General features: G+C 47.4%; 2 protein-coding genes across 14 annotated transcripts in view; both read right to left on the bottom strand.

The window, feature by feature from the left end:
- Positions 1–662: 662 nt before the first annotated feature.
- LOC116437622 (M-phase inducer phosphatase 2-like) lies at positions 663–5,842 on the bottom strand. Of its 3 annotated transcripts, XM_032095526.1 has the most exons (15): positions 5,196–5,842; positions 4,959–5,086; positions 4,534–4,585; positions 4,295–4,336; positions 3,936–3,972; positions 3,698–3,796; positions 3,519–3,623; positions 3,156–3,254; positions 2,774–2,947; positions 2,557–2,652; positions 2,146–2,208; positions 1,943–2,041; positions 1,497–1,630; positions 1,296–1,407; positions 663–1,113 (listed from the first exon to the last, which is right to left on the bottom strand). In XM_032095526.1, the coding sequence occupies exons 1-15, from the start codon at positions 5,309–5,311 to the stop codon at positions 979–981; spliced, it is 1,491 nt and encodes a 496-aa protein (XP_031951417.1). In that variant the 5' UTR covers positions 5,312–5,842; the 3' UTR covers positions 663–978. The 3 variants fall into 3 exon arrangements, with proteins under 3 accessions (XP_031951417.1, XP_031951415.1, XP_031951416.1); XM_032095524.1 differs by having other exon boundaries at positions 3,156–3,623; XM_032095525.1 differs by lacking the exon at positions 1,943–2,041 and having other exon boundaries at positions 3,156–3,623.
- Positions 5,843–7,354: 1,512 nt separating this feature from the next.
- Positions 7,355–24,874, bottom strand: part of CAST (calpastatin) — a 50,319-nt gene continuing 32,799 nt past the window's right edge. For 5 of the 11 annotated variants that reach the window (XM_032095519.1, XM_032095516.1, XM_032095522.1 and 2 more), the window contains 22 exons: positions 24,546–24,647; positions 23,895–23,975; positions 23,747–23,800; positions 23,051–23,146; positions 22,811–22,906; positions 22,026–22,124; positions 20,784–20,867; positions 20,078–20,125; positions 17,583–17,687; positions 17,182–17,277; positions 16,717–16,818; positions 15,614–15,697; positions 15,059–15,106; positions 14,801–14,896; positions 14,160–14,285; positions 13,294–13,395; positions 12,140–12,232; positions 11,659–11,712; positions 11,137–11,226; positions 10,231–10,310; positions 9,104–9,170; positions 7,355–8,588 (listed from right to left, as the gene is read on the bottom strand). In XM_032095519.1, the coding sequence (XP_031951410.1) occupies positions 9,113–9,170; positions 10,231–10,310; positions 11,137–11,226; positions 11,659–11,712; positions 12,140–12,232; positions 13,294–13,395; positions 14,160–14,285; positions 14,801–14,896; positions 15,059–15,106; positions 15,614–15,697; positions 16,717–16,818; positions 17,182–17,277; positions 17,583–17,687; positions 20,078–20,125; positions 20,784–20,867; positions 22,026–22,124; positions 22,811–22,906; positions 23,051–23,146; positions 23,747–23,800; positions 23,895–23,975; positions 24,546–24,647 (1,794 nt within the window). In that variant the 3' untranslated portion in view covers positions 7,355–8,588; positions 9,104–9,112. The remainder of the gene's footprint in view (positions 8,589–9,103; positions 9,171–10,230; positions 10,311–11,136; positions 11,227–11,658; positions 11,713–12,139; positions 12,233–13,293; positions 13,396–14,159; positions 14,286–14,800; positions 14,897–15,058; positions 15,107–15,613; positions 15,698–16,716; positions 16,819–17,181; positions 17,278–17,582; positions 17,688–20,077; positions 20,126–20,783; positions 20,868–22,025; positions 22,125–22,810; positions 22,907–23,050; positions 23,147–23,746; positions 23,801–23,894; positions 23,976–24,545; positions 24,648–24,874) is intronic. The other 6 variants (XM_032095513.1, XM_032095514.1, XM_032095515.1 and 3 more) reach the window with 6 other exon arrangements.

The raw sequence follows: 24,874 nt of genomic DNA, 5'->3' as shown, positions 1-24,874 counted from the left end.
GGGGCTCCCAGGCAGGGGTATGAGGTGTTAAAGCCCCCGGGCTCCTGATGAGCCCAGCCCCACCCAAGAGGGGTGTCATTACCGCGGGGGTCCCATGGAGAGGGGGTGTAATCACTACAGGAGGGTCTCAGAATTTGGGGGGTTGATGATCCTGAGTGTCCTGATGAGCCCTGACCCCCAAAACGGGGCTGCCACAGTTCTGTGAGTCCTACTGAGCCCGGGCTCCCCTCAGCAACAGGTGTGCCAGCCCTGGGGGTGCTGCAAAGTTCAGGAGCCCCTCTAAGAAAAGAGAGGATCCTGGCTGTGGGGGTCCCAGGGAGAGGGGTGCGATGTCACCACCCCAAGTGTCCCACGGGTCCTGCCTGCAAGCCCAGCATGCTCAGGAAAGAGGGTCCCGTGGAGGTCCAGGGCCATGCTGCTGCCAGCCCAGCACGCAGGAACAGCAGCCACGGGGCCAACGCTTGCCCACCTGTCCCTGGGGAAGTCACCACGCCCCACAAGGAAGCCATCACCTCAGCCCTGTCCCCTGCCAGCAGCTGCCCCTGTCCCCAAACCCCCAGCAGAGCCCTCCAGCCCGGCCTGGCCATCCCACCAGCCCCGCATCGGGGGCTCCCACCCCTGCAGCAGCCTGGTGCGGGCAGCGAGAGCTCAGGACACGGCTCTGTTCTCCTGCAATAGGACTTTATTAACAGAGACTGCAGCAAACAATCCTAACAACGGACAAACTCAGAAATATTGATAACAACGAACACAAAACTATTCTTAACAGGAAACAAACACAAAAATACTTAGAACAACGAACAAACGCAAAAATATTTGCAACAAACAAACGCAAAACCACTCTGAACAAGAACTACCACCCCAAAGCCATCCCAACAAACCCCACGGAGCAGCCGAGGCACATCCGCAGCCAAGGGAAGCCTTCCTCCGTTCCCAGCTCCAGCGCTGCCCCGACGGGGCTGAGAGACCCCCGGGCGCTCACAGGTCTCGCCCGCGGCTGAAGAGCGCCCGCCGGCCGCGCTCGCGGAGCCGCCTCTGCCCGCGGAACTCGCGCAGCTCCTCCTTGAACGCGGCGTGCCGCATGGGCCGGTAGTCCCGGGGCTCGCAGTGGCTCTGCAAGCCACGGCTCCATCAGCCTCCGCAGCACAGCAGCTCCCGGCCCTGGAGATCCCCGCCCGTGGCGGCGAGGATGCTCAGAGCCACAGCTGCCCCTCCCCACCGCCGTGTGCCCCCGCCACTTCTTCCCTCTCGGCACCGACCGCCTGCCACCAAGGGGACACGGGGACGGCACTCACCGGGAACTGAAAGAAGAACTCCCGGTAGCCGCCCTTCAACACGTACAGCTCGGGGTAGTGCAGCTGGGGGTACTCGTGGCAGCAGCGATCCCTCTCCCGCAGGAACTTGCACCTGTGCCACGGACAAAACGCACGGCATCACCCCCGTGCCGGGATCCGGGGCTGGCAGAGCCCTGCCTGCCCCCCCGGGCCATCACTCACATTTTGGGCCCCCGCTCAACAGAGAACTCGCAGTGGAAGATGACGATCACCCTCTTGCTGGCGTCCAGGGGCACGATGGGCTGCTCCAGCAGCAATTCCTCCACGTCCCGCTGCAGCGGCAGGTTGACAGCGCCCTGGCGAGGTAGAGAAGGCGCCTTTTCCCCCTCCGTCTCCCATTTCATTCTCTGCAGCGACTCAAGGACGCTGCCCCCCAAGCCTCCCCCACCAGCACCGTCACCCACGGCACTGGGACACCGTCACCCTCCTCCTCGCAGCTGCGAATCGACCTTTCAGGAGGTAGCTCGGCACTGCACAGGGGCTGCTCCACCCCACCGAGCGGCTCAGTGCCTGCTCGACCCCTCGCCGTGGGCTCAGCACCTCTGAGGGTGCCTGGCCTTCGGACACCGCCTTTCCTCCTGGCCCCAGGGCCACGAGGGACTCCTGACCTTGACGTGGCCCCCCTCGTACTCGTAGGGATAGCGGCAGTCCGCGACGATGCTGCTCTCGATGCAGCTGCTGAAGTGCCCCGTCAGCACCGCCGCCAGCTGCGGGGGGAGCACGTCACCAAAGGGGGGGACACACGGGGGACAGGGGGAGAGCGGGCAGGCAGCCCCTCGGGGGGGCCGCGGAGGGACTGCAGCCCCCTTACCGTCTCAGGGGAGATGTACTTCAGGCCCGGGTCCTTGCCCTCCACCGTCGGCAGGAGGTGAGGCTGGAACAGACAGGCTCTGGGCTCAGCCCCATTCCAAGGACACCTCCCAGGCCTGCAACCTGTCCCCCCAGCCCAGAAGCCCCCGACCGGCCAGCTGTGCACCCGCGGGAGGGGAAGGGCCGCATCGACGGGGCTGTGCCACACGGGTGGACCAGAGGAGCGGCCATGGGGCTCTTCATCCACCGCAGGGATGCTGCAGGCTGGCAAGTCACGGCCCCAAGGCCCCGTGGCCCCAGGCAAGGGCCACCAGCTCGCTTTGGGCTCTCACAGCGCTGCGGGGCTCCAGCCACGGTCCCCGTTCCGAATGACGGGGGCACCCCCACACCTGCCCCATCCTCGTGGCCCTACCTTGGAGAAGTCCCCGATGAGCTCCTGGTCATCGTTGGCCAGCAGGTTCTCGATCTCCTCAAGCCGGGCGGACCGGGAAGGCTCCAGCCACGCTCCCTGCCGAGGCACCACCCAGAGACACCCCTAGATGTCAGCAGCGGCTCTGCCGGAGCCGGGCCGGGGCCCAGGCCCGCCAGGGACCGGCTGGGTCTCACCCCACACCTTCCCCAGCACCCACCGGCTCCACCGACGCCTCCTGGCCAGGGCTGCCGGCCACCCTCCTCTGCCGCTTGGCCTCGACAGGGCTGTCGCTGTCCGAGGACTGTCCCCGCTTCAGGACGGGCCTGGGGACACTGCCCGGCTCCGAGGGCGAGCGGGACAGCTGCCGGCACTGGCTGCGCTTCCCCGGACGCTGTGGGGAGAGCCCGCGCTGCTGCCTGGCGCTCTGGCAAGCCCCAGCACCAGCAGGGCAGCGGCCAAGGCTCCCACTCGCCGTGACCAAGACAAGCCCACAGTCTCTGGACCGCTGCTGCTCACCAACCAGCGGCCCCACACCCCCCAGTGGAGACTCCAAGAGGGGACTGTGGGGCTCTATCCACTTCCCAAAGGCTCCCACGTACCAGCTTTGCCTCCTCCTTCCTCATCACTGGCGTGGTGACCAGGTTCTCCTTCCCCTGGGGCACGGTGGCATCGCTCTGCCAGGGCAGCAGCTGGGGAGACTTGGGGCACAGGCAGAGGAGATCGTGAAATGGGCACAAGTCCTGCCAGCTGCTTCCCACCCGCAGGCAGGCACGGATCCCATACGCGAGCTCCATCCACCTCCCGGTGCCTTCCAGCTTTGCAGACGTGACCCCCTGGCCCGTCCATCTCCCACCTCCGCAGCTCTCCAGGCCACGCGGGGAGCTCGGAGCGGCAGCTCCCAGGCGGGCAGCCCCGGCATCACCCATCGCTGCTGCCCTCCCGAGCCCTCCAGCCTCTCTCACCAGCAGCTCTGATGCGGCCCAGGGGCTCTTGGCAAGGGGCTCCCTCCTGGCGGCCCCATGGCTCCACTGGCCCGGCCTCCGCAGCTTCTTGGCCACAAAGCCCGCCTGCAGCGGGGGGGACACGGCGTCAGTACCCCTCTGTCCCCTCGCTGCCCCCCAGCTCTCGCTGCCCTCCTCACCTCATCCTCGGGCTCCCTCCGGCGCCGCCGCGCTCTGTCCCTGCGCTCCTGCAGCTGCGAGATGTCCTTCAGGACACGGCTGCCGTCCCGCTGCCACGGCTGTGGGACAGCCAGCGGTGAGAGGTGCGCACCAGCCCTGCGCCCTCTCCTGCCCCCATCCTCCTCGTCCCGGCTCGCCCGGGGACTCGGCAGGATCCTGCCTCGCTCTGCTCAGCCCTGCACAGCCTCCAGCACTCACCGGCAACGAGTGCATCCTCTGCCGAAGGAGCTTCCTTCTGCAAGAGCCGGCAGAAGAAAGGATCAAATGACAGCAGGTGCCCCGGGCCGCTGAGTCCCACCCTCTGCCATTGTCACCTCTTGCCCCTAGACCCTCAGGGTGGGGTGAGACGCCCCCTCGCCCCCGGGGCTGTCACAGCTCCCCAAAGGGACCTGGGACAAAACCACCTCCAGGCACTGAGGAAACACCAACGGCCTGAGCGGGACCCCAGCAGGGGCACGGGGAACAGCCTGGCTTTTGGCTGTGGGACAGGGACAGCCTGGACACGGGGACTGCCCGGCATTCATGTCCTGCGGCAGGGACAGACCCCCTCCACTTACTCTTTGAGTGCTTTCCCAAAGGCCGGCATCGTTCTCTGGAAGCTGTGGGGAGGGCAGAGATGGGGTCAGTTGGGGTGGCATCCACGTCCCCACCCAAGCAGCCCAGCTTGCCACCCCCCAGGCACAGACTGGGGCTCACAGCTGGATGCACAGCCCCCAGCAAGGCTGAGACCGGGCCCTGCTGCGCGGGGGAGGGACAGGGGGTGTCCCCGGGAGGACACGGGCATGGGGCCGCTCACTTTTCGTGTGCGGCCGCGGGCTTCTGCTGCGTGGGGAAGTCCGGCTCCAGTCCTGCGGGAACAAGGCACTGGGCTAGTAGCCCCGCTGTGGGGATCGGCCTCCTGCCCCCAGCCCGGGGCCCCGGGCACTTCGGGGCCGGGCACGGAGTCCCCCACCAGGCGGGTGCCAACGGCCCTGCGAGCACCGCTCCCCATGGAATGTCGCGTGTCCCCCGGAGCAGGCTGTCACCGCAGCGGTTCCCGGCTGAGCCCCGGGCAGCGCAGCTCTAGGCTCCCGCCCATCCCTCCCCACGAGCTCCCCCGCCTCGAGCCCCTCGCCAGCCCCTCGGCCAAGCCCTCCCGCCATATCTCTGTCCCCTTCAAACACCCTCTGCAGGACCCCAGGCCCGGGCAGCGCCTGGGGACGGAGCAGCCCCATCCCTCACCTGCATCCGGGGGCTGGCAAGAGACCGAGTCGCGGCGACAGTCCGAGGCCACCGGCTGCAGGGACAGCGTATGCCACAGCCGCGGCAGGGGCAGCCCCCCGTGGCCCCGCTTCGGGGTGTCCCGGTGCCTGCGGGCGGTCAGGACGGGGCAGTGTCAGCGCCCCGCTTGCCCCTCGCCCCTTCTTGCCCTGCCGGGCAAAGCCACTGCCAGCCGCTGGCCCTCGGCCACCCCCTCACCTGGCGGGGCCCGCCGGGTCGCCCTTGTCCAGCGGCGTGAGCGGGACCGTGCCCGGCGAGGGCAGCGGGGAGATGGCCGCCAGCCCGGGCAGCCCGCGGCCGCCGCACAGTGACATGGCCCGGGCAGGGACCGAGCGAGCGAGCGACGATCGAGCTCCGGCAAGAGAGCGGCGCCAGGGGACAGGGGACAGGTGGCAAGAGATGATAGGAAGTCGGAGGTGCAAAGAGATAACAGGTGAGAGGTGATAAGAAGGGCCAAGAGGCGATAAGATGCGCTAAGTGGCGATACGAGGGGACGAGAGGTGACAGGTGACACCCAGCCCGCTCCCGTTTACAGTAACAGAAAAACAACAACAGCGGCGCCCGCAGCCAATGGCAAACCGCAGCCGGCACGAGGCGACGCCCCCAGCCAATGAGAGGTGGCGCTGGGCGCCGGGGGACGCCGCCGGCCAATGAGAGCGGCGGTGGGCGCGTGGGGGCGGAGCCTCAGCCGAAGGGGCGGGGCCACCGGAGGAAAGGGGCGTGGCCACCATTAAATAGGCGTGGCTACGAGGAAAGGGGCGTGGCCAGCCCCGTCCCCACGCCTGGCGTGGTCGGACCTTGTCACTGCAGGGGACACTCGCTCACCCCTGATGGCCCTCGTGTGTCACCTGCAGGGTAATAAAGTTATGACCTAACAGAACCCTGAGAACCAGGCCATGGCACCGAGGGCCACGTCCAGTGTTGAGAAAGCAGGGTTGAAATCTCGGAGGTTGGGTTTTTATTGGTGGAGTTTCTGGTTTCTAAAGGCACTTGTGAACAGCCTGCTCTGTTCACCTGCTGAAGACATTTCTGTACCGGACTTAAAAGAAACAAAATCAGTCCCTTGCCACTTGTGCTTAAGGGCACTTGATTTCTTTGCTCTTCAAACATGCCCTCGACATGGAGTCCCTGGTGTTGACGTCCTCGGTGGTTCCAACCTGCCTCAGTTTCCTCATGGATGTGCCAAAGCAGATGGAACTTTAGCGGAGCTAAAGACTGGGGGGAAAAAGAATCAGAACCTAGAACTAATCCCAAAAGGGTTCCACTGTGCCTCCCTTTTCTCCCACCTGGAGATCAAAGCCGCCCAGGGAGTCCAAACCCACTTTGTGGATGTTGGGAAGGCGCCCCGTTCCTTTGTCGAGGGCCAACAGCTCTGACAGGAGCCTGCAGAAAGCACCACTTCACTCTGCTCACGGTGAATTTCTGCGTATTTTTACTTATACATGTATTTATCAAGAAATCAGGAATTCTGGGATAGCTGGGCGTCACGCCCATGATGATTTATGCTATTCAAGCACTGCCGACTGCTGCGCTATAATATTTTTAAGAGCCAAGAGGGAAATTTCACAAAAACTCAAACTGCAGGCAATTTCAGTTAAGGTCTTTGTGCGCTTTTGTGCAGTCATTTCTTTTGTGAGTAGTAATTGCCATTTCTGCTTTTAACTGTTCATCACTAAGGAGAATTAAGTGGCCTTCCTGGTACCCCAGAGCCCCCTTATTACTACCTCCCCACCCTTTAATTTAGGATGGCGTGTGCAGATGCACTGCAGCCCTCCTACAGAAGAGATGGGACCTCATACACAGGTATTTCAGGACTGGTGAACTTACTGTGCGCTTTTACCTGGGCACAATAAATTTCAGTGATTTATGTCTTGGTCTTCCAGCTGCCTCCCTGCACGGTGGCACTCCACAGGTTAGATCTGGTCTTGGTCAAGTACGATGCAACTTTGAAATCCAAAGGAAAAGGGGCAAAAAACCTGTAGTAGGGAGTAGATGAGGTCGTGATGGCCTTCACAGAGGATCGCCAACAGGTAAACAAAGGGGGACTGGGCACTGGAAGGGCCTGCCCAGAGAGGTGGTGGAGTCACTGGTGCAGGAGGCGTTAAGGAAAAAGACTGGATGTGGCACTCAGTGCCATGGTCTGGGTGACAAGGTGGTGTTGGGTCACAGGTTGGACCTGACGATCTCAAAGCTCTTTTCCAACCTTGACTGTGTATTTTGCATATGTTTTTTTAAACATTAGATTCAATTTTTATGTGCCAGTGTTTGCAGGTTTCTTATTATTTCTAGGCTCTCTTCCGCCTGACAGCAGCAATGAGACACCAGCAGCAATAAATGAAAAGCCAGGAACAGCACAGTGCGTCCTTAAAAACTTTATTGGAGTGGCACGGTGCAGACTGCAAAGTACAGTCACGAGTCTAAATATCCCCAACTTCAGTCCCCACACCATCCCTGCCTGCAGACCCCGGGCTCTGCTGCCGGTGGCTGCCCCTTGCCAGCCTACGGCCGAGCTGTGCACATGCCAGGATGTGCAAAAGGATGTTCTGCAGGGCAGGGAGGCAGAGGAAAACCCACAGAGGTGGTGGCAGCCCAGGGCTGCGGCAGCCGACCCGTGAGAGGCACCTGGCCGTGCCTGTCCTTGCAGGGAACAGGAGATATGGGGCTTTGCTCCCTGCAGCATCACCTGCAGCCCCATCCCTGCATCCCCTGCTGGAGTGCCAGGAACAGGAGAACTAGAAACAGTGCAAAATAAGATAAAAAGGAGCCCACCCATGGACCTGAACTTTGATCGCTGCTGAGGCTCGTGCGCCTCATTTCTTTCCCCACCCTGTGTGTTGGTAGCTGTTACACTTGTTATTTGTCCAGTCCAGGAGACTCCTGAAATTACGAGATAACAGTACAGATATAACTGGAAATAATGGTAATTAAAAAAAAAAAAACAAACAAGTCCTGCCCTAGTGTGTTTTACCTACGGCTAAAGGCAGCATCCCAAATACCTGCTTTATGTCCAGACGTGCTGGAAGAAGCGGCTAATCCCCAGTTTCTCACTCTTTAGCTACCCCACAGCTGGCCTGCAGCTCCCCACCAGGAACTGGCCTGAGCAAGAGGGGGCACAGCTCAGCTGACGGTAGCTAAAGCTCACTATATTCCAGAATACTTATGCATTCACTGCAACGTTAAAAAATGCTAGCACATATGAACTCTTCAGAGATTTACAGGCACTAGGTGGAGATTATGTGCAAAAGTCGGCAGATTTTTTTTTTTCTGGTTTGTTTTTTTTTTTTTTGGCATAGCTCTTCATCGATGCAATATATTTCCTGCAAATAGAAAGCATTCTTTCCCCCTGAACGCTGAAGGGAATTACAAAGAAAGTCAGACTATGTGAGTCTTAATAAACTGAATTGCTGGGGGAAAGAAACAAACCACCTGAGTCTACTACTGGGAAAAAAAGAAAAGATGAGAAAAAGTCCAGCAAGTATCACTGTACAAAAACCACCCAGAATAACTATGTGCTTTTGGCATCAGCTTTTGTTCTTCAGGAATCATCATCCACCCACAGAAAGAAGACATTTTACACGATGCACCAGGATCCTGGGGGGAAGAAGACAAAACAAAACAAAACAAAAGCTCAGAGTGCTCCTCTTCTCTAAATTGGAAATAAAACTCACAACATGAATCTGGGAAGAATTATGGGAAACTAAACCTCTAGTCAGGCCCTGCTCCAGAAGGGTCCAGAGCAGAGGTAATGAATGACACAAGCTCACTATCCTAAAGATCAAAACCCTGAGCTGAGATGTGCTTGGTCCTCATTACCCTGTGAAAATGTCTTGGAGGAGCAGCACCTCACACCTTGGAAAGCTTGGAATCCACAGCCTAAAGGAGTGTAGCCACATGAAGTAGTTCTGTAAAGACCGAATGGATAAAGGGTGTGAAGAAAGGTCTTTTCTGCCTGGGAACACTGAAGTGCAAAGCCATCCCAAGCATTGTGTCTTAACAGCAGCTCTAACTACGGTTTGGTTCAAGGACTGCCAGCAAAACTAAGCTTTAGTTCACAAGTGCGAATTGTCCTTGTGGTCGCCCAGGGAACAGGAAAGAAGAAATCTCACCTGGTAAGGTTAATGTTTAGCTTGCTTTCTGCTTCTCAGATTTGCTGCTGGAGGACTGTCCCTTTGCCTAAAGAGAGGATGAAACAGTGAGAAGCTAAAACCTAAATCAGGCAGTGACAAGACACTCGTCAGAATCACAGCTCAGGCATAAATACAATCCGCACTTGAAATACAGAAGTTCAGCAAAAGTATGTGACTTCTGTTGTGTACAAATATTTTCACCTTTTCACCATCAATTGCTTTCTTTCAGACAGAGTGGGCTGTGCCTGACCTCGTCATTCCCTGTTCCTCAACACCCTTTTACCCACACCAGTGATCAGCTCACAACATCCTCCTGAAGAGGAGATAAAGACACTCCTCAACTTTACACTGGGAATTTCAAGTCAGTTCTGTGGCCACATAAAAGGCACCTGTGGTGATTTAATAATAACAACAACAGGAAATCCCGTAACTGGCATGTAAAATGTAAAATTCCCAGAGCAAATGTAATCATCTGATTCAGGCATCTACTGCAGATACCCTCTGTGAGAGCAACATGATGGAACAAGTTTCACCCTAACCTCTATCAATTTTCTGTACTTAGAGATAACAAAAGCCAAGCAACCCTTTTTATCTTATTCCCACCCCCCCTTTTTTTTGAAATTAGAAAGAGCTGCCTGCCTTTCCCCACCATGTTCATTCTGCATATTTATGAAAGTATGTAGGTCTTCATTCATTTAAAAAAATAATTTATGATAATAACTTGGGAACCTGGCTGTGGTTGTAGGAGTAATTTGGGGAGGCTGCTACTCAGAACTGTCAAGAAATGAGAGAAGTGGTGGGGATCCTGTCTGAGGCAGCTATAGGCACGCAAAGTTGGACTCTTAGAACAACAAATCTGGGAAGAAGCAGCCTGTGGAGCATGCACTGAACCCCCCTCAGAGGACCACACTCTGTCTGAAAGACACGTATGTTTATTTCCTTTGAAATAGACAGGGGCCTTTCTCCTATGTGCGTGTTTACAAAAATGCATCAAGTTCAACCTATTGATGTAAAACTCTCCCCAGAATAACAACCCTGCAACATGAATCCAAAATCCAGCTGCCCCTCTCGTGTGACTGTCCATACTATAATAAATGTGTTTATACCGTTTTAGGGTCTCTGAGCTTTCCTTTGTCCTTTGAGCTTGGTTTAGTGGTCGTAGCTTCCTTCCCACTTTTGTCCTACACTCCAAAGAAAAAAAATAATTACAGTTACAAGGAGAATAGAGCACTGATGGCTCCTACTCTGGTATCTGCCAAAACACAATCTTCTGAATGTGGTTGGCAGCCAACACAGGCTGTGCTGACTGGAGACTCTGCATGAGAAAAACCTGGTAGAGATGGGCAGATTCTGTATTTACTACAGAGCAGTAATGCTGCAGCAGCAGATTTAGTTCACAAGCAGACGAAGCAGCACTTGAAACACCAGAGGCCCTGTCTTCAACTGCCTGAGGATTCTGCAGTGGCCAGAAGAGCTGTTTGGAATCACAGCTCTTTCCTCCCAGGAATTACAGCTGATTTGAACGTCAGTTTCAAAGCTGCTGCTCCTTTTCTCACTGAAAAAGCTCCCCAGTCCATTCCTTCTGCTTTCTTCTTGTTATCTGCTGTTTTCCCTAATACCTCTAAAAGTCTTTGCTCCCCTCTCCTCCTCTCTCCACAAAACCCTCTTGAACTGTGTCTCAGCTCAAGCCTACAACCACTCCTACACAATTCCTCCTGTCACTGAGAAAAGGCTTCTCTGCCTCTCTGCAGTTTTTGGACACTCTAAAAACTGTCACCACCTTTCTCTCCTCAACTTACTTCTCCAAGCCTGTCTAAAAGGTTCTAATTACCACAAACGTTCCTGCTTCCAAGTATTTAATACACAGCAAAACGCATCCAGCCTCCACTGCAGTAGTGAGACAATCCCTGCATCTTGACAGGCTTCCTGTAAACCTGAACAGAGCTACTGCAAAGAACAGTGAGGAGTGAAAAACTCTTTATTTTGCAGGTCATTAGTAGAAAATGTCCTACCTTTGAGTGCTGGGGTGTAGCAGGGGCCTGTGCACAAGTATCAAAGTCACCTGATAAGGCATCAATAGCTGCACTGTCATCCGCAGGTTTCTGCAACAATTTTAATTTTGAAGTCACAAAATATGCAACCCAACTTCCCACAGTCAAACTAATGGTTCAGGAATTTGTCTGCTTTAATTAATTATCCCTTTCTTAAGGAAAAACACACCTGAACTGTACCATTTTTACACATATAGCAGAGATGTCTATTTGAGGTTTCCAAGAGGCATGATTTCTTGAACATTCATAATGCAGCTGTACATAAAAACTCCAGTTATTGTGAAGTTACTCTTCACCAAAGTTTTACTGTCCACACTGTTCCTATTGCCTCCTGCATTTATGAGTATTTGCAATGAATAACCCCTTAAGCCTACAGTGACAAAACTTTGAAACAAAATCAGAGCCCAGAGCACGAAAAAACCCACAGAATAAATATCATGAATATGAAAAAAATCCTCAGTAAACCCCCATCATAAATGTTACCTTCTGTCCTTTGTGCTTCACGTCATCCTTTGAATTTGGCTTTGCTGGTTTACTCTTGGGAAGAAAAAAAAGCACATCCTCATTTTGAACTGGCCAGATTAGTTTTAAAATACAAGTATTTACATATGGCATTACTGGGTATTCACAGATTTCCAAGCAAGCTGCACCATTCTGAACAGATTCTTTAGTAGTTCAAAGTGATTAATTTGTTCAGAATGCCCAGTTGAAAAAGAGAAAGAAAAACCCAAAACCAAAACAAACCAACAATGAAACTACTTTTTTTTTTCTTTTGCTTTTTGACTTATAAGCATGCAAGGATAGAGCTACTCTCACTGCAGGATATTCCAATGTTTTACCCTAATACATAGATACAATACAGTCACTCACTTATTCAACTTGTAATTTCAAAAAAGACAGACTGGCTCAAGACAGACTCAAATCTCCACTGTTGCAAATAAAAACTAGGCAAGTTTTTCCTTACCTGCTCACCTGACTCCAGAAGTTTTAGACAGTCAGGTGGGATTGTTTCATCTCTCTCTCCAAGTTTGTCTCTGTGTTCAGATTTAGCCTTTTCCTGAAAGTATTTAATTTTTTAACAACTTTAATACCCCATGTTAGAAATATTAGCAATGAACAATTCAGGGCGCTTATCAAACTTAGGACAGACAGCCTTTTCCACTTCAAAATTTTAAACCTACTGGGAAAATCCCCATTTATTAATTTCACTATGAAGCGTGTTTCATGCCTGAAAGTTTTAAGAACTGCGTTTGTTTTTCAACTTATGCTGCTCTGATTTTTCGCAGCACACCAGGAACATGCCACAAAGAACATCACAAGGAGGTTTTCCAGCAGACTGCTGAAGAACATTTTTGTCTTTGTTAATGGAGACATTTTAGGGACCTCTTTTTTTCTGTTGTTTTGTTTTTTTTTTTTTTTCCAGCTAAGATTCCAGCCTAAACTTACTGATAGGCAGCAAATGGTGGTTTTGTTTTTCCCCAGTAATGTACTTCACTGTAGCTTACAGTACAATTTACAAGTAGAAATTATAATTTATTACTACTATTATGCAGAAATTAATTTTCTTATTAGCAGAAGGGCCTTGATAGGATTTTATGAAAGACTAAATGAAGACAAAACCAGCAGAAACAAGGAAGTTTAACAATGTGACTGATTAAGTGAACTTGATATGTGTGGTTATAAAAGTCAAAGCTTGACAAAAAGAGGGCCAGAAAATCAATTTTAGAAACTGAGGCCCAAAAAGACACCTGAAAAATTATGAGAATAATGGCAATGAAAGGCACTGAACTAAAATTATTTCAAATCTTTGGTTAACATTTCAACACTTGCCTCCAAGTGGCTAAAGTATATTAACCAAATCAACATTTTTCACAGAACACACAAGTAACCCAGATGACTGAAGAGTGGCTGATATACCTACACATAAGAACATGTATTTTTTTCCAATAACCTTACTCTTAGAACATCTAAAATCCCCCATTTCATATACTCCTGTGAGTATATGAGAACTACGGCAGATTCTGGGGGTTTTGGTGGGGTTTCTTTGTTGGTTACGTTTATTCCCTCCCACCCCTCCTTCTGCCCAAATTGCTCAAGTTTCAGAATGTCTTTTGTTACCTTTACTTTATCAACAACTGGCTTGTTCTCATCAGGGTCAGGTTCCCTCTGTCCCAGGGAGTCAGACAGGAGATCCACTGCTTCATCCATCTCTTTTTCTCCCTAACAAAATAGAAACACATTTGTGAAAGCACATCTGCTGCAAAAACTATGTAATTCATCAATCTAATATATAAGTACTGGTTAGTGAACTGTACAACTTTGAGTGAACAAAGAGCTCTCCCTTTGTAATTGCAGTGTAGCATAATAGCTGGGGAAAAGACAGAATATTTAGACCTGCAGAAAACATAATTTCAAGAAGGGCTTATGGAATTTATTTTAATGATTTTGGTTTTTTATAAATAAGCCTATCTGCTGTAATGAGAACAGATCTATGAAATGATTGGCAATTGTTTGGCAATGATTGTTTGGCAATTGCCATTCGTTTTGCAATTTTATCCAAAACCTGGATAGAAAAAAATCCCTTAAAAGCAACACAGGTGGGATGAGCTTTGTATTCCCCTTCCAAACCAGGCTGGGAGCACCAGGGGAAGATCCCTCTAGCTGGATAAAAATGTGTGAACAACACTGCCATAAACACCAGGAAGGAGAGTTCCCCTGGCATTCAAAGGGGATCATGGTGCTGCCTGTGGAATTCTGTTGAAAATGGAGGGTCCACTCATTCTTTTTTTCTTCCCCCCCCCCCCCCCCCCTTTTTTTTTCCCCCCAGGGGAACGTTTTCCTTCTCTGCAGTAGCCGTTTTTAGCAATACACTATTAAATTTTGCAACAGTCCACACTGGTAAAACTGTCCGGATCACACTGCTGCCTCTCCTCACTATTCAGCCCCTCATTTTGAGGTAAGGACCTACAGGAGAAGTTTCTTACTGAGGTAGAAGCTGCAGGGGCTGCTGAGTGCACTGAGGAAACCATAGCAGCAGAGACCACATCTGAAGAACTCGCAGGCTTGGCACCCTCCTTGTCTTTCTGGAAGAACGAGACACACAGGGGGACCCACAGGAAAACGCTCATCAGACTCCACACATCCAAAACACAGCACTCACACAGGTATTTTCTAAGACTTCATTTTTCCTGAGGAGCTTTGCTTATTTCAGATTGAAACACACTCCCACATATACACTGTGCGACCATTCCTCATCTCAGTTTGTTGTTCTGGGTTAAAGCCCACCACAGCTGAATTTTTAACAGGTTTAACATGACTCCAACAGAACTAAGATTTCACCAAGCCCATCTAATATTCCCAAAACACACTTTTAAAAACCTCAGCTGCAAAGCACTGCTTATGCAAGTAAGTGGTAAAAAGACAGGCCACCTAACTTTAACAAACAAACAAACAAAAAAATCCTAGTTAAGTCCTGCTCTCCTATTAACTTATTGCAAGAAGTATTTCAAGTTTTTAGTTACTGGATTTCATTTAAGGAACTTTACATAAGGGAAACATACAAAATGTCAAGATTATTCAAACAACTTGAAAATAAAACCATCTTTCAGAAATCAATTATACTCACCTTTAGTACAGTTGATGTGGGTAATGGTGCAGCTGGTGACGGAGAACAGGAAAATCCTTCTGTCAAACCCTCTAAAAGATCATTTTCACTCATAGGCTGCCATTGAAAAGAAAAAAAAGAAGATTGTAAGTCTCTTCATCTCTTAAAAAGTAAGCAGGTAACACAGCCCATTTTTAAACTGAACAGTGGGTAACCCTGCTGACATTTGGTAAGTAAGTCATGAATGAAACAGCTATTTGAAATAGTCACTTTTTTTACCTGTGACTTCTCTTCTGGTTTTGGTAGGAGTGGTTTTCCATCTTTATCCTATAAAGAAAAAAATCTCTTGAATTAAACCAAGCAGTCCTTAAATGGCCATACAATACAAGCACTCTGGGAGCACTCACTGAGCAACCAAAAGTGATACAGGGGACAGGGATCTGAGCAGCAGCCTCTACAGCATCTACTGCTGCTACTCAAGATGCCACTTAAAACATCCAGGTTCTTGGGGGTTTTCTTAACAGCTTTAACCAATCATAGTTTATTTAGTTCTAAAATACCAGAAGCTACTGAAAGACTCCAGCATACTAATCTCAGAATTATTAATCTGCAGGTACCTGCACCTAAAACAGTTCTATGCCCATGCAGGCATCCAACAGATAGATGCCAGATTATTTGTGGGAACTACAAACCAGAATTTCTAGATACTATAAAAATGGATGAACCAAAACATCAATGTTTCAAAACGAAATGGGAGTCTTAGTTTCATCCATGTGTTCTGAGGAACAGGAATGAAGGGGAAGCAAGACTAAGACAGCACATTAAATAAATTACTTTGGCTTCTGTTAAGCTGTACTCTGGAGGAACTGTTTCTTCTTCTTTGCCCAGTTTTTTGTGTTGCTCCTTTTTGGTTTTCTCCTGTGAAGGCAAAATAGGAATCATGGTAAGAAAAACAACTATCAACAGAAATGCACACCAGCAAGCCTTTCAGCCTTCAGTCTTCTGATTCAAATTGGTCTTTCTCATTCAATCCAACCACCAGATACAAATCCCATGAAAATTAAAAGAAAGCATTTTCTCTTGAGAAAGCCTTCACTCCTCTGCCTGATTCTCAAGAGGCGCTACCTATTTCAGTAGCGCTAGCAGAGGTAAATGGATAGACAAGGGTGGACCGAAATCAAAAATACCTCTGTGTCTTAATCCTTGACATTTCTGAAAATCCACTCAACAGCTGCCTGGCCTACATGCAAAAAAGGGCTGAACAGAGAAATCAGTGGCCCACTTCAAAGATTATTACCCCCCATACAAGTTATGCTGGACAAAGGCCAGTTAAGAAAAGGGACTAAAGCCAACTTTGGGAACTTTTGCCTGACAGAATTCCGGCCACCGGAAGGGCTGCTTTCTGACTTCAGCTTCTGGTTTCTGACTCCAGCCAGTTCCATCTGGTTTAGGGTGGCACATGGGGGCATTCAGACTGTGCCTATGAACAGCACTCCCTTAGACAGGATTTCAGTGACTTACTTATGGCTCCCTATTTAAATATATAAACCCCCAAGGTTTTGTGCATAATTCCTATTTTAAACCCCTCATCATAAATTTGGTTCCTTCAGAAAAAGGACCATACTGTGTGCTACCCCTGATGGGCACCTCAATTCTGCTTCAGTTCAGCAGAAAGACATGATAAAAACACAGTTTTCATAAACTGACTGAACTACTGCACTGCAATAGTCAGATTTATTAGGAAAGTGTACTCACTGTGTTGAAATCCTACTAGTACTTCCTAAGCAGAACAGAACTGGTTTCAACAGTACATTTTGTTTTTTAAAAAAGTGAAAACACAATGTCTACATTGTTTGTGACCTGAGGAAATGGACTAACGCTGAAGGTAATTACATCAACAGTCTATTTTTTGAGGTCTGATTTTTTTTTTTCTCTACCTTAACTTTGTCCACAACAGGCTTTTTTTCATCTGGATCAGGCTCTGTCTTTCCTAAGCTACCGGACAAGGCTTCCAGTGCTTCATCTGCTACAGGACCAACCTGCATGGGAGTTGATACAGCAAAAAACCCCAATTTTTAGTTTGATGAAACCCGTTTTTTGTCTTTCTCTGCAGCCCCTAGTAGGTTCACAAACAGCATCTCCTTTAGGGCAGTAAGAGCTAGAGGAGACCACAAGAACTGTCAGTTTGGCTTCCTCTTTGAGGAAGGTCACTGACCATTTGTTTTGTGCTTGACTTGGCTTTTTTTTTCTTTTTTGGTGAACCCCTCAGCCCTTGTGGGTTACCACTACAGAGGAAGAACATGCAATACTGAAATGACCACCATGACACTGTGCTCTGCCATTCCATATGTGAAACACTGAGTTGTGCTTTAGCTCCAGCTGAAGGGGCTTCCACTACTTACTGAAGACATGGGAGTTGCAGACTGCACAGTGCAAGCTGTGGCACGAGGGACCACTTTGTCCTCAGCGGGTTTTGCAGGCACAGAACCTGACGGCTTCTGAAACAGAACAATTTACTCCGTATTTTACTGAATATGCTTAGAAAACACAAAATGCGCCTGTTAAACAGCTTTTTTTCCCTTTTTTTCTAAATACAGTACTAAGTGACAAAGAAAAGTCTAAATTTAAAGGCAGAAGATTCTCAATGAAGAGCTGAGTGACAATACTGCATGTTCCACTAAAGGCAACAGGAAGGGTAAAACAGGAAGAGAAGAAAAAATGTTTTTCTTGAAAGAACAGTAGCACTACCCAGTCTTAGCAAAACTGTCAGTGTCAGCTTCTCCAGCGACCCAGAAAGACATACTTTGGATATGTTGCAGGGCTTTGGTGCTTTGGGTTGTACTGCAGGCTGTGCAGGGCAGGCAAAGTCCTTTGAAAATTCATCAACAAGATCAGATTCACTCAGAGGCTGCAACAACAGGGGAAAAAAAAAGAGACATATGTGGCACAGGTGACTCACTGCCTCTTTTTAATTTACTTTTTCAAGAACTGTATTTCAGCTACTCATAAAGCAGGAGGAACATCTGTAGCCTACACTGAAATAACCTTTCACAATTACGTGCAACAAAACAGCATTAATTTTGCAGTGCATAAAATCAAAGAAAAACCACACTTCAGAATAAGTTTGTTTCTTTGTTATCGTAAGTCAATGTAAGGTAGAGCACTGTGCATATAAAACATAACACAGAGAACCAGATATACACTGTTTAAGACATGGCTACTGAAAAGGAAAATATGGCCTCTTAATTAGGAAGAAAATGCTAATATTTACTAGCAGAATTAGAATTGCTTGAAAAGTTCCCTTAGCCTGCCCTCTGACTGCTGACACCCAGTGGTTTTCACTGTGCACGTTTCGGTGAGTAAAAATGCAGTTTTAGTTTCCTTCTGTGTGTGATCTACTACAATCTACTGACACTATGTGAACTAGGCCTCCACAGTCCATGTATCTCTATATGTGTATACCTGAAGCTCCTGGGATCCTCCAAATTACTCTTCACAGCTAAATGTTTAAATCTTTGCTAGCAGTGATGGCCATTCACTTGCTGCATGGAACTTAACAGCTTAGGGACAGACTCATAATGCATAAAATGACATTTCTGAGAGAGAAATCCCTCCCTTATTCCCTTCCCCTAATTCTTTACAAAATGTCTCAACACATAAGGCCCCACTTTTCATAATGCCTGAAATCCTCCTTCAGACACTAAATAAAAAAAGGCATTTAGGTAGTAACTTTTATTCACAAAAGTAATACCATGGCATGCGCTTAAGACTATGCAGAGTGGAGGTCCAAAAAACCAGACAAACCCTAGCTGAAATCCTGAAGGAAGGCTTTCATCAGCAATCACAGAAGAACTGTAAGCAGCTGATGGTTTCTAGCTATCAACACAGCTTTCCCCACTTTGCTGATTTTAGTTTCACTGATCTAAGTATCAGCAGTGATTCCAAAGGAATACTGGCACACATATCTTCCTCAAAACCACCTTCTTTAAATTACCCTGAAGAGGTGCTCAGAAAAATACTGCAACACGTGTCTGATATTCCCATGGTTCTCCTACAGAACAAGGATTTGATTATATTTGTGCCTCCCATGAAGGGAAGTGGACGAGCATGGGAATACCTGTTTTTCTACTAACCACTTAATAATCCTTTGGCACAAGATCTCAGGATTCGGAGTTTGTGTTCTGTCCTGGTTTTGTGCAGGACTTCAGCCCAACTGTGAACCAACCTCCCTTAGCTTATGCCATGTTCTCTTCTAGAGCTCTTCTACTTTTTTGTGTGTGCCATCTCTTTTGTGCTCCCTGTGGAACAGGCTTATCTCCTCAGGGTTATTATCTCCTGGCAGCAGGGCCTAGTTCCCCCAGAGCAGAGCTGCTCTCTTTTTCTCCTCATGACATGCCTGGCAGGAGTTCCCTTCTGTGCAGCTCTCAAACATCCACCAATCAAGATAATTGCATGTCTGAGACCTGACATAAAAATTTTTAGAGACCAAAAGTCTTTTTTCCATCACTGCCTTTGCATTCCTCCCCTCCACACTTTAACCCTAAATAACAGGAATTACTTCATGTTTCTGATCAGAGGGCACTGTGTCATTCTCACTCAGACTGGTCCTGACCTTCCCACTCGTTTCAGGAGAGCAGAGATTTCCTGTGCTTTTCCAGTTTTTCGCAGCACTCCTCAACTCACAGTATTTCCAAAGTGGAGCCCTCAGTTTCTTCAACGCACAGTTCCTTTGCTTTCTTCCTGTGCCTTTAAAATTAATCTTTGCTACTCTCTCTTTCAGTATTTTAATCCTCTCTTGCCCTTTCCAGGCCACGATGGATACTCTTTGCAAAGTCCAGATTGTTCTTTGTGATTAGGAAGATGTCCACAGCAGCTTTTTTTCCTTCTTTCCAGTAATTTTCCTTTATATTTGATCACTAGTGAGAGGAAACTGTCAAGAAAACAAAAGATGTTCCTGCTTCACCTCTCTGTGTCCTTAACAGCTCCAACAGACCTCTACAGAATACCTTACAGTAACTCCCCCCACAGACTTTCTTTGAGCCAGCACTAATTTTTGTAACTCTCTCCTGGTCTTGGAACTCTCTAAACCTTTTCCTTATATGATCTCTTCATTCACAGACCATGAATTTCAATAAAACCAACTTCCACTTGGTGCTTCTGACCAGCAGGTTTTGTGCAAGGAAGTAAAACACACAAGCAGACCAAGAGACTTACATCATGGCACAGAGAGAAGTGATGACAGAGAGGGAGAAAACAGGATATCTAGCCACACTCCTACAATATTGTCACTTTTCTAACCTTTGGTTTTACTTCAGGCTTCAGCAATATTGGTTTTCCATCTTTATCCTAGAAGGAAATTAAGTATTATTGACATTTTTCTGTTGTTACAAGAAGTGCCATATTCAATAATCACCAGCAAAATAATGTGAAGTAAATTACATACACGAGAATTAATCAGTGACAGGAATTCCCCTAAATGGGGAATTTTTACATGGCCAGGTAAGTAGATCAAAAAAGCAAATGTGATGTCAGCACAATACAAGAGACCGAAAAGCGTTCTGCTGTTGTTTTGCCTGACTTTTAACGCATCTCCATCACTTTGGGTGACAATCCGAAAAAAAAAAAAAAAATTAAAAGAGAGTGCAATTTTCCCACCATTTTACATCAGTGTTCCAAGGTTATGTTACAAAGTGATACTGAAGAGCACTCCTGCAAAGGGATGGATTTTACAGCGCTGAGATTTAATGTCAGAAACAAGAAATGCCACTCTTGGAGAAGGAATGGGTGACTTGGCAAGATAAGATCTCTGCCCAGAATGCTTGGAAGAAACAATAATGCCCACAAAGGAAGAGGAGATCAGAGGTACGGAAATCACCAAGGAGAAAGACATTGATGAAGTATTAGCTTAGCTTGTTTTCCCCATGTGCTTTCTCTCTCTGTAATGAAAGAGAAGTGTCAGGCACAGAGCCCTACCTACAAAGCAGTGGAGGCATGAAAAACTTACCACCTCCGGCGTTAACCTGCACTCTGGAGGTATTGTGCCATCATGTTCTCCAGCCTTTTGTTCCTTTTTCTCTTTGGCTTTTGCCTTAAAAAGAAAGAACATTAAAAAAAAAAAATCACTTAAAGAAATTAAAATAAAAACTCCAAGTGCACAACCTCGCCATCAGGATTCTTCCCCCTACTGCGTGCAGAAGGACTGGCATCAGGTGAAATTATTCCACGTAACAGCATACTAAAATCCCTCCAATAATTCCTGTCAAACATCTGTGGTAAAATCATAACGGTTTAGGATTCAACACCATATGTGAATATGGCTTCATTATTTTAAATCCTAAAGAATTTTAGACAGTATTCAGAACTCTATCTTTGTGGCAGGCACTTTTAGAATTTTTGTGTGTATCAAATCCTCTTGCATTTTTTTCTTGAATTTCAGCACTCTGATTACACAAGCCAGAATTCTGTATCTTTTTCCATTACTGGCACCAAAAAAAAACCTTTTAATTCTCTGTGCTTCCTTCATGAAGAAATGAATCCACTAAGTTATCTGAAGGCACAGACTGACTAAATCTGCAACACAAGAAGCTCTTTTTTTGTCAAAATTTAGCTCAGCAGCAGAAGATTTTTTACTATTTCCCTGTCATTTGTTTGCTCTGAGCTGTAAGTGAAGACAGGAAAAAACCTGCTCTAACTATGGTTACAGGCAGTTTGCAAAACTAAACCAAAAAGTTAAAGCTTAACATGCAAACACAGGATTGCTGTTTAAATTCTATCTGTTGAGGAAAAACAAAACTTGCAAAAGACAGTGAAAGGCAAGACTCAAATTAGAAAAATAATGGAGTTTGATGTAAAAAGGAGCACACACACTAAAAGTCAATTAGAAGTCAAACAGCAAATATGTGCAAAATGAAAGCTTGCTATAAATTGTACAGAATGCTGGGGGAAAAAAAACAAAGAAGAGCTATATCTACCAGTGAATGTGTATATACATGCATGTTTGCCTGTAAAAGCAAACAAATTATATGCTTATAATTTTCCAGACCACTTTACTATGTTCTACTCTACCTGTATCCACTCGGGATTCTTAATTTTTGCATTTTCCTAATCAGTGAAGACTCACACATTCCTTATGCCCTTAATAAGAAAGTCTTGCTATTTTACACATTTGTCCAGTGTCTAGCAAAGAGAACTCGGGATTCCACAGCCAGAACCGGGAAGCCGGGGTAAAAAAGGAGTGAGGTGTTACCTCTGACACCTCTACAACAGGGGTAGGATCTTCTTCAGGTTCAGGTTCAGGTCCTCCAAGAGTATCAAGAAGAGCATCCATTGCATCGTCTTTAATTTCCTGTATTTAAGAAAACGTGCAAACGATTTTGTTATTTCTTTAAACTGACACGGGTTTTTTCACCTTTTTATGCTGTATATGAAGAAAACAGCCAGCACCAGATTGGTCATTTTGGTTTGCCTTTACCCAATTTCCTTAACACCAAGTTACGTGCTAAGAATTAGCACAGTTTTAGTCAAGACATGGGGCTCTTCTTAAAGAGAGAAGAAAAAAAAACAGGAAGTAAAAAACTGCCCAAACCCCCACAGTGTCACAATGACATGTAGCACAATTCTCATATGCTCTGACATGGCAAACCCAAAAAGTGCACGGTCACACTTGCTCTATTCAGAGGGGGAAAAAAAGAAGGTTCATAAAACATGAGAAAATTACATCATATACAAGTTTTAAATGCAGATCACAGAGCTAAGACGTTTTTCCTACTAATATTTCTACTGTACTGCCTCTGTTGAGAAGAATCACAGTTATTCCGCAAAAGAATCCAGAAGGAAAATCATCTGATCTCTAATACAGTGGAGTCTGAGCAATGGTAGTTCTTGTTATCCCTGTATTTTCTATCATAAAAGAGGATTTACAACTGAAAACGAGAATGATTAGCATCTTTACAAGACCAAGAGCACATAATAATAGCATATGCCTGTAAATTTTAATTTTAACTTAACTAGTGAAAGAATGACTATGTGTACCTCTTTTGTTTTTGTTTTCTTCTCTTTAGGAGGAACTGAGGTCTTAACTGAACTTGCTGCTTGTGCTTGCACAATTTCTCCTTCTTTGTTTGGCTTCTACGAGTGAGATGAAATTACAGGTGAATTTGCAAAAATAGAAAAGAAGCAGGAAATTTTATCATTTTAAAATGAAATATTATGATAACAGTGTCAATTTTTCCTCACAATAAATGCATGCAATGGCAGGGAAGGTGTCAATACCTCTGTCAGACTCGTCTTCTTCTCCTGAGCAGAAGCAGTACTGCAGGTGAAGTCAGATGACAGGGCCTCTGCAAGCTCATCATCCGTCATCGGCTTCTGAGCAAGGAATTGCAAACCAAGTTATGACCATGAGAAAGTTCAAATATCACAGGTCAAACTCAGTTTACAGCCTGAGTCTGTCCCACGATTACTCACACAGTGACCTCATTGGCACAAGTTCCTGACACAGCAAAAAATAAAGGTGCTTGCCCCCACTGCTTGATTCTTGTCTCAGATAAGCTTTTATTTTTAGTAACTCAAACTTCCCAACCAGCAAAACCTAGCTGGCTGACAGGAATCTCTGGCCAAGCGTAGAAATACAAGTGGTTTTTGCTGAAGGCATTACAGAGAGATTCCTGCTTGCACAGTATTTTTTCCCTTTGTTATTCATATGCCCAATATCTCAGTAAGTATTTATTTGACTTGTTTCAGCTTCGGTGTCCTGAAAATTCCTGCATCTTTACTAAAACATCTGTGCCAAGCTCTATTTAGTTTTATCAGTAGCTAGGTTATCTGGCCTCCCACATCCCCCTCCCACTGCCTGGGACTTTTGCAGAACAGGCAACATTTATATTTTCCTAGGAATCCAGTGATAACTGGGTTGTTTTCACCTGGGCTACTCTCACCTGACAATATATTAAAAAAAAAAAGCCTTACTTCATCTTGCTCATTTGCTTTTGGTGGGACCACATCTTTGCCATATCCTTTGCTCTAAAATGAGAATTAATTTTGCAGTAAATGGAAAGCAGAAAAATCCAGTATGACAGAAAACACACATGAAGAATGTGTTTTTTAACTCACTGACCTTCAACAGTTTAACATAATCTGGAGGGAGACTACCCTCACGTTTTCCCAATTCTTCCAAGTATCTTGAATATATGTCTTCCTGTGAAAATAATGCACATATTAATGTTTGTGTACTGTTCTTTACTGAAAGAAATTTCTGATAGAGCTACCTACAATGACACTGCCAGAAAGAAAAGGCAAAGATTGGCTAGGACACTGTAGAGTGTCTTTCAGTACCTATTGTCATGCACACGCCTCTGCACCAGCTTCAGCAGTGCTCATCATCCAGCAGAACTCCACAAATCCATTCCCAGATTACTAATTTAAACCATGTCACTGTCTCAGACTGTAGGACGTATTGCTGTACCCAGACTGCTTTTTAAATATTTATAAATTTTTGTCATGTTTTACTGAGCCACTGAGCCTGTAATCCTAATCCTTCTTAGGTGACTCTCTCATTCAGACCCAGTGTTATGCATTCTTCAGCAAATTCCCAGAACTCTGTCATTTCTATATTAACAAAACCAACATTAAAATGTTACTGTGCACACTCTGTTTTAACTCTCAGCAGATCACAGCTACAAGTCCTGAGCAAACGCAGTAATGAGCAACTACAGATGTAATTTAGGGATGGATCTTCTAAGAAATAAGAATGTGAAGTGTAAAATACCGTAATTTCCGGGCCAGTGTAAACAGGAGTGGTAGGCACATCTTCCTCAGGCCCACCAAGGGTATCTATTAGGCTGTCAAGTGCTGACTCATCCATACCAGGCTAAAAAATAAGCAAACCATTATAGAAGTTACCAAGGTGTACACAGGGGGGAAAAAAAAAAAATTCTGAATCATCTGGTGAATCTGTAGAAGACTCCTATAAACCAAATGAAAAGCTTTCTTTCAGCAGGGCATGCACTTGCCAAATTTTTCAGCGAGAATTGTTCTAAACTCAGTTCTCCAGTATCATTAATAAGGTATTTTCTATTTGTGTATCAGTTGATACAT

This window comes from Corvus moneduloides, chromosome Z, assembly GCF_009650955.1.
Source record: "Corvus moneduloides isolate bCorMon1 chromosome Z, bCorMon1.pri, whole genome shotgun sequence".
Taxonomy (NCBI): Eukaryota; Metazoa; Chordata; class Aves; order Passeriformes; family Corvidae; genus Corvus; species Corvus moneduloides.
The sequence above is the reverse complement of the archived record's forward strand: the minus strand, read 5'-3'. Positions and strand labels throughout refer to the sequence as shown.

What these genes read in the sequence shown, in the direction of transcription:
- LOC116437622 (XM_032095524.1), bottom strand. Translation starts at nt 5,311, where the DNA reads ATGTCACTGTGCGGCGGCCGCGGGCTGCCCGGGCTGGCGGCCATCTCC. An exon ending in GACCCGGCGGGCCCCGCCAG is followed by an intron (nt 5,087 to 5,195) that starts GTGAGGGGGTGG and finishes GACCGCCCGCAG; the next exon opens with GCACCGGGACACCCCGAAGC. An exon ending in ACGAGGGGGGCCACGTCAAG is followed by an intron (nt 1,631 to 1,942) that starts GTCAGGAGTCCC and finishes CTACCTCGCCAG; the next exon opens with GGCGCTGTCAACCTGCCGCT.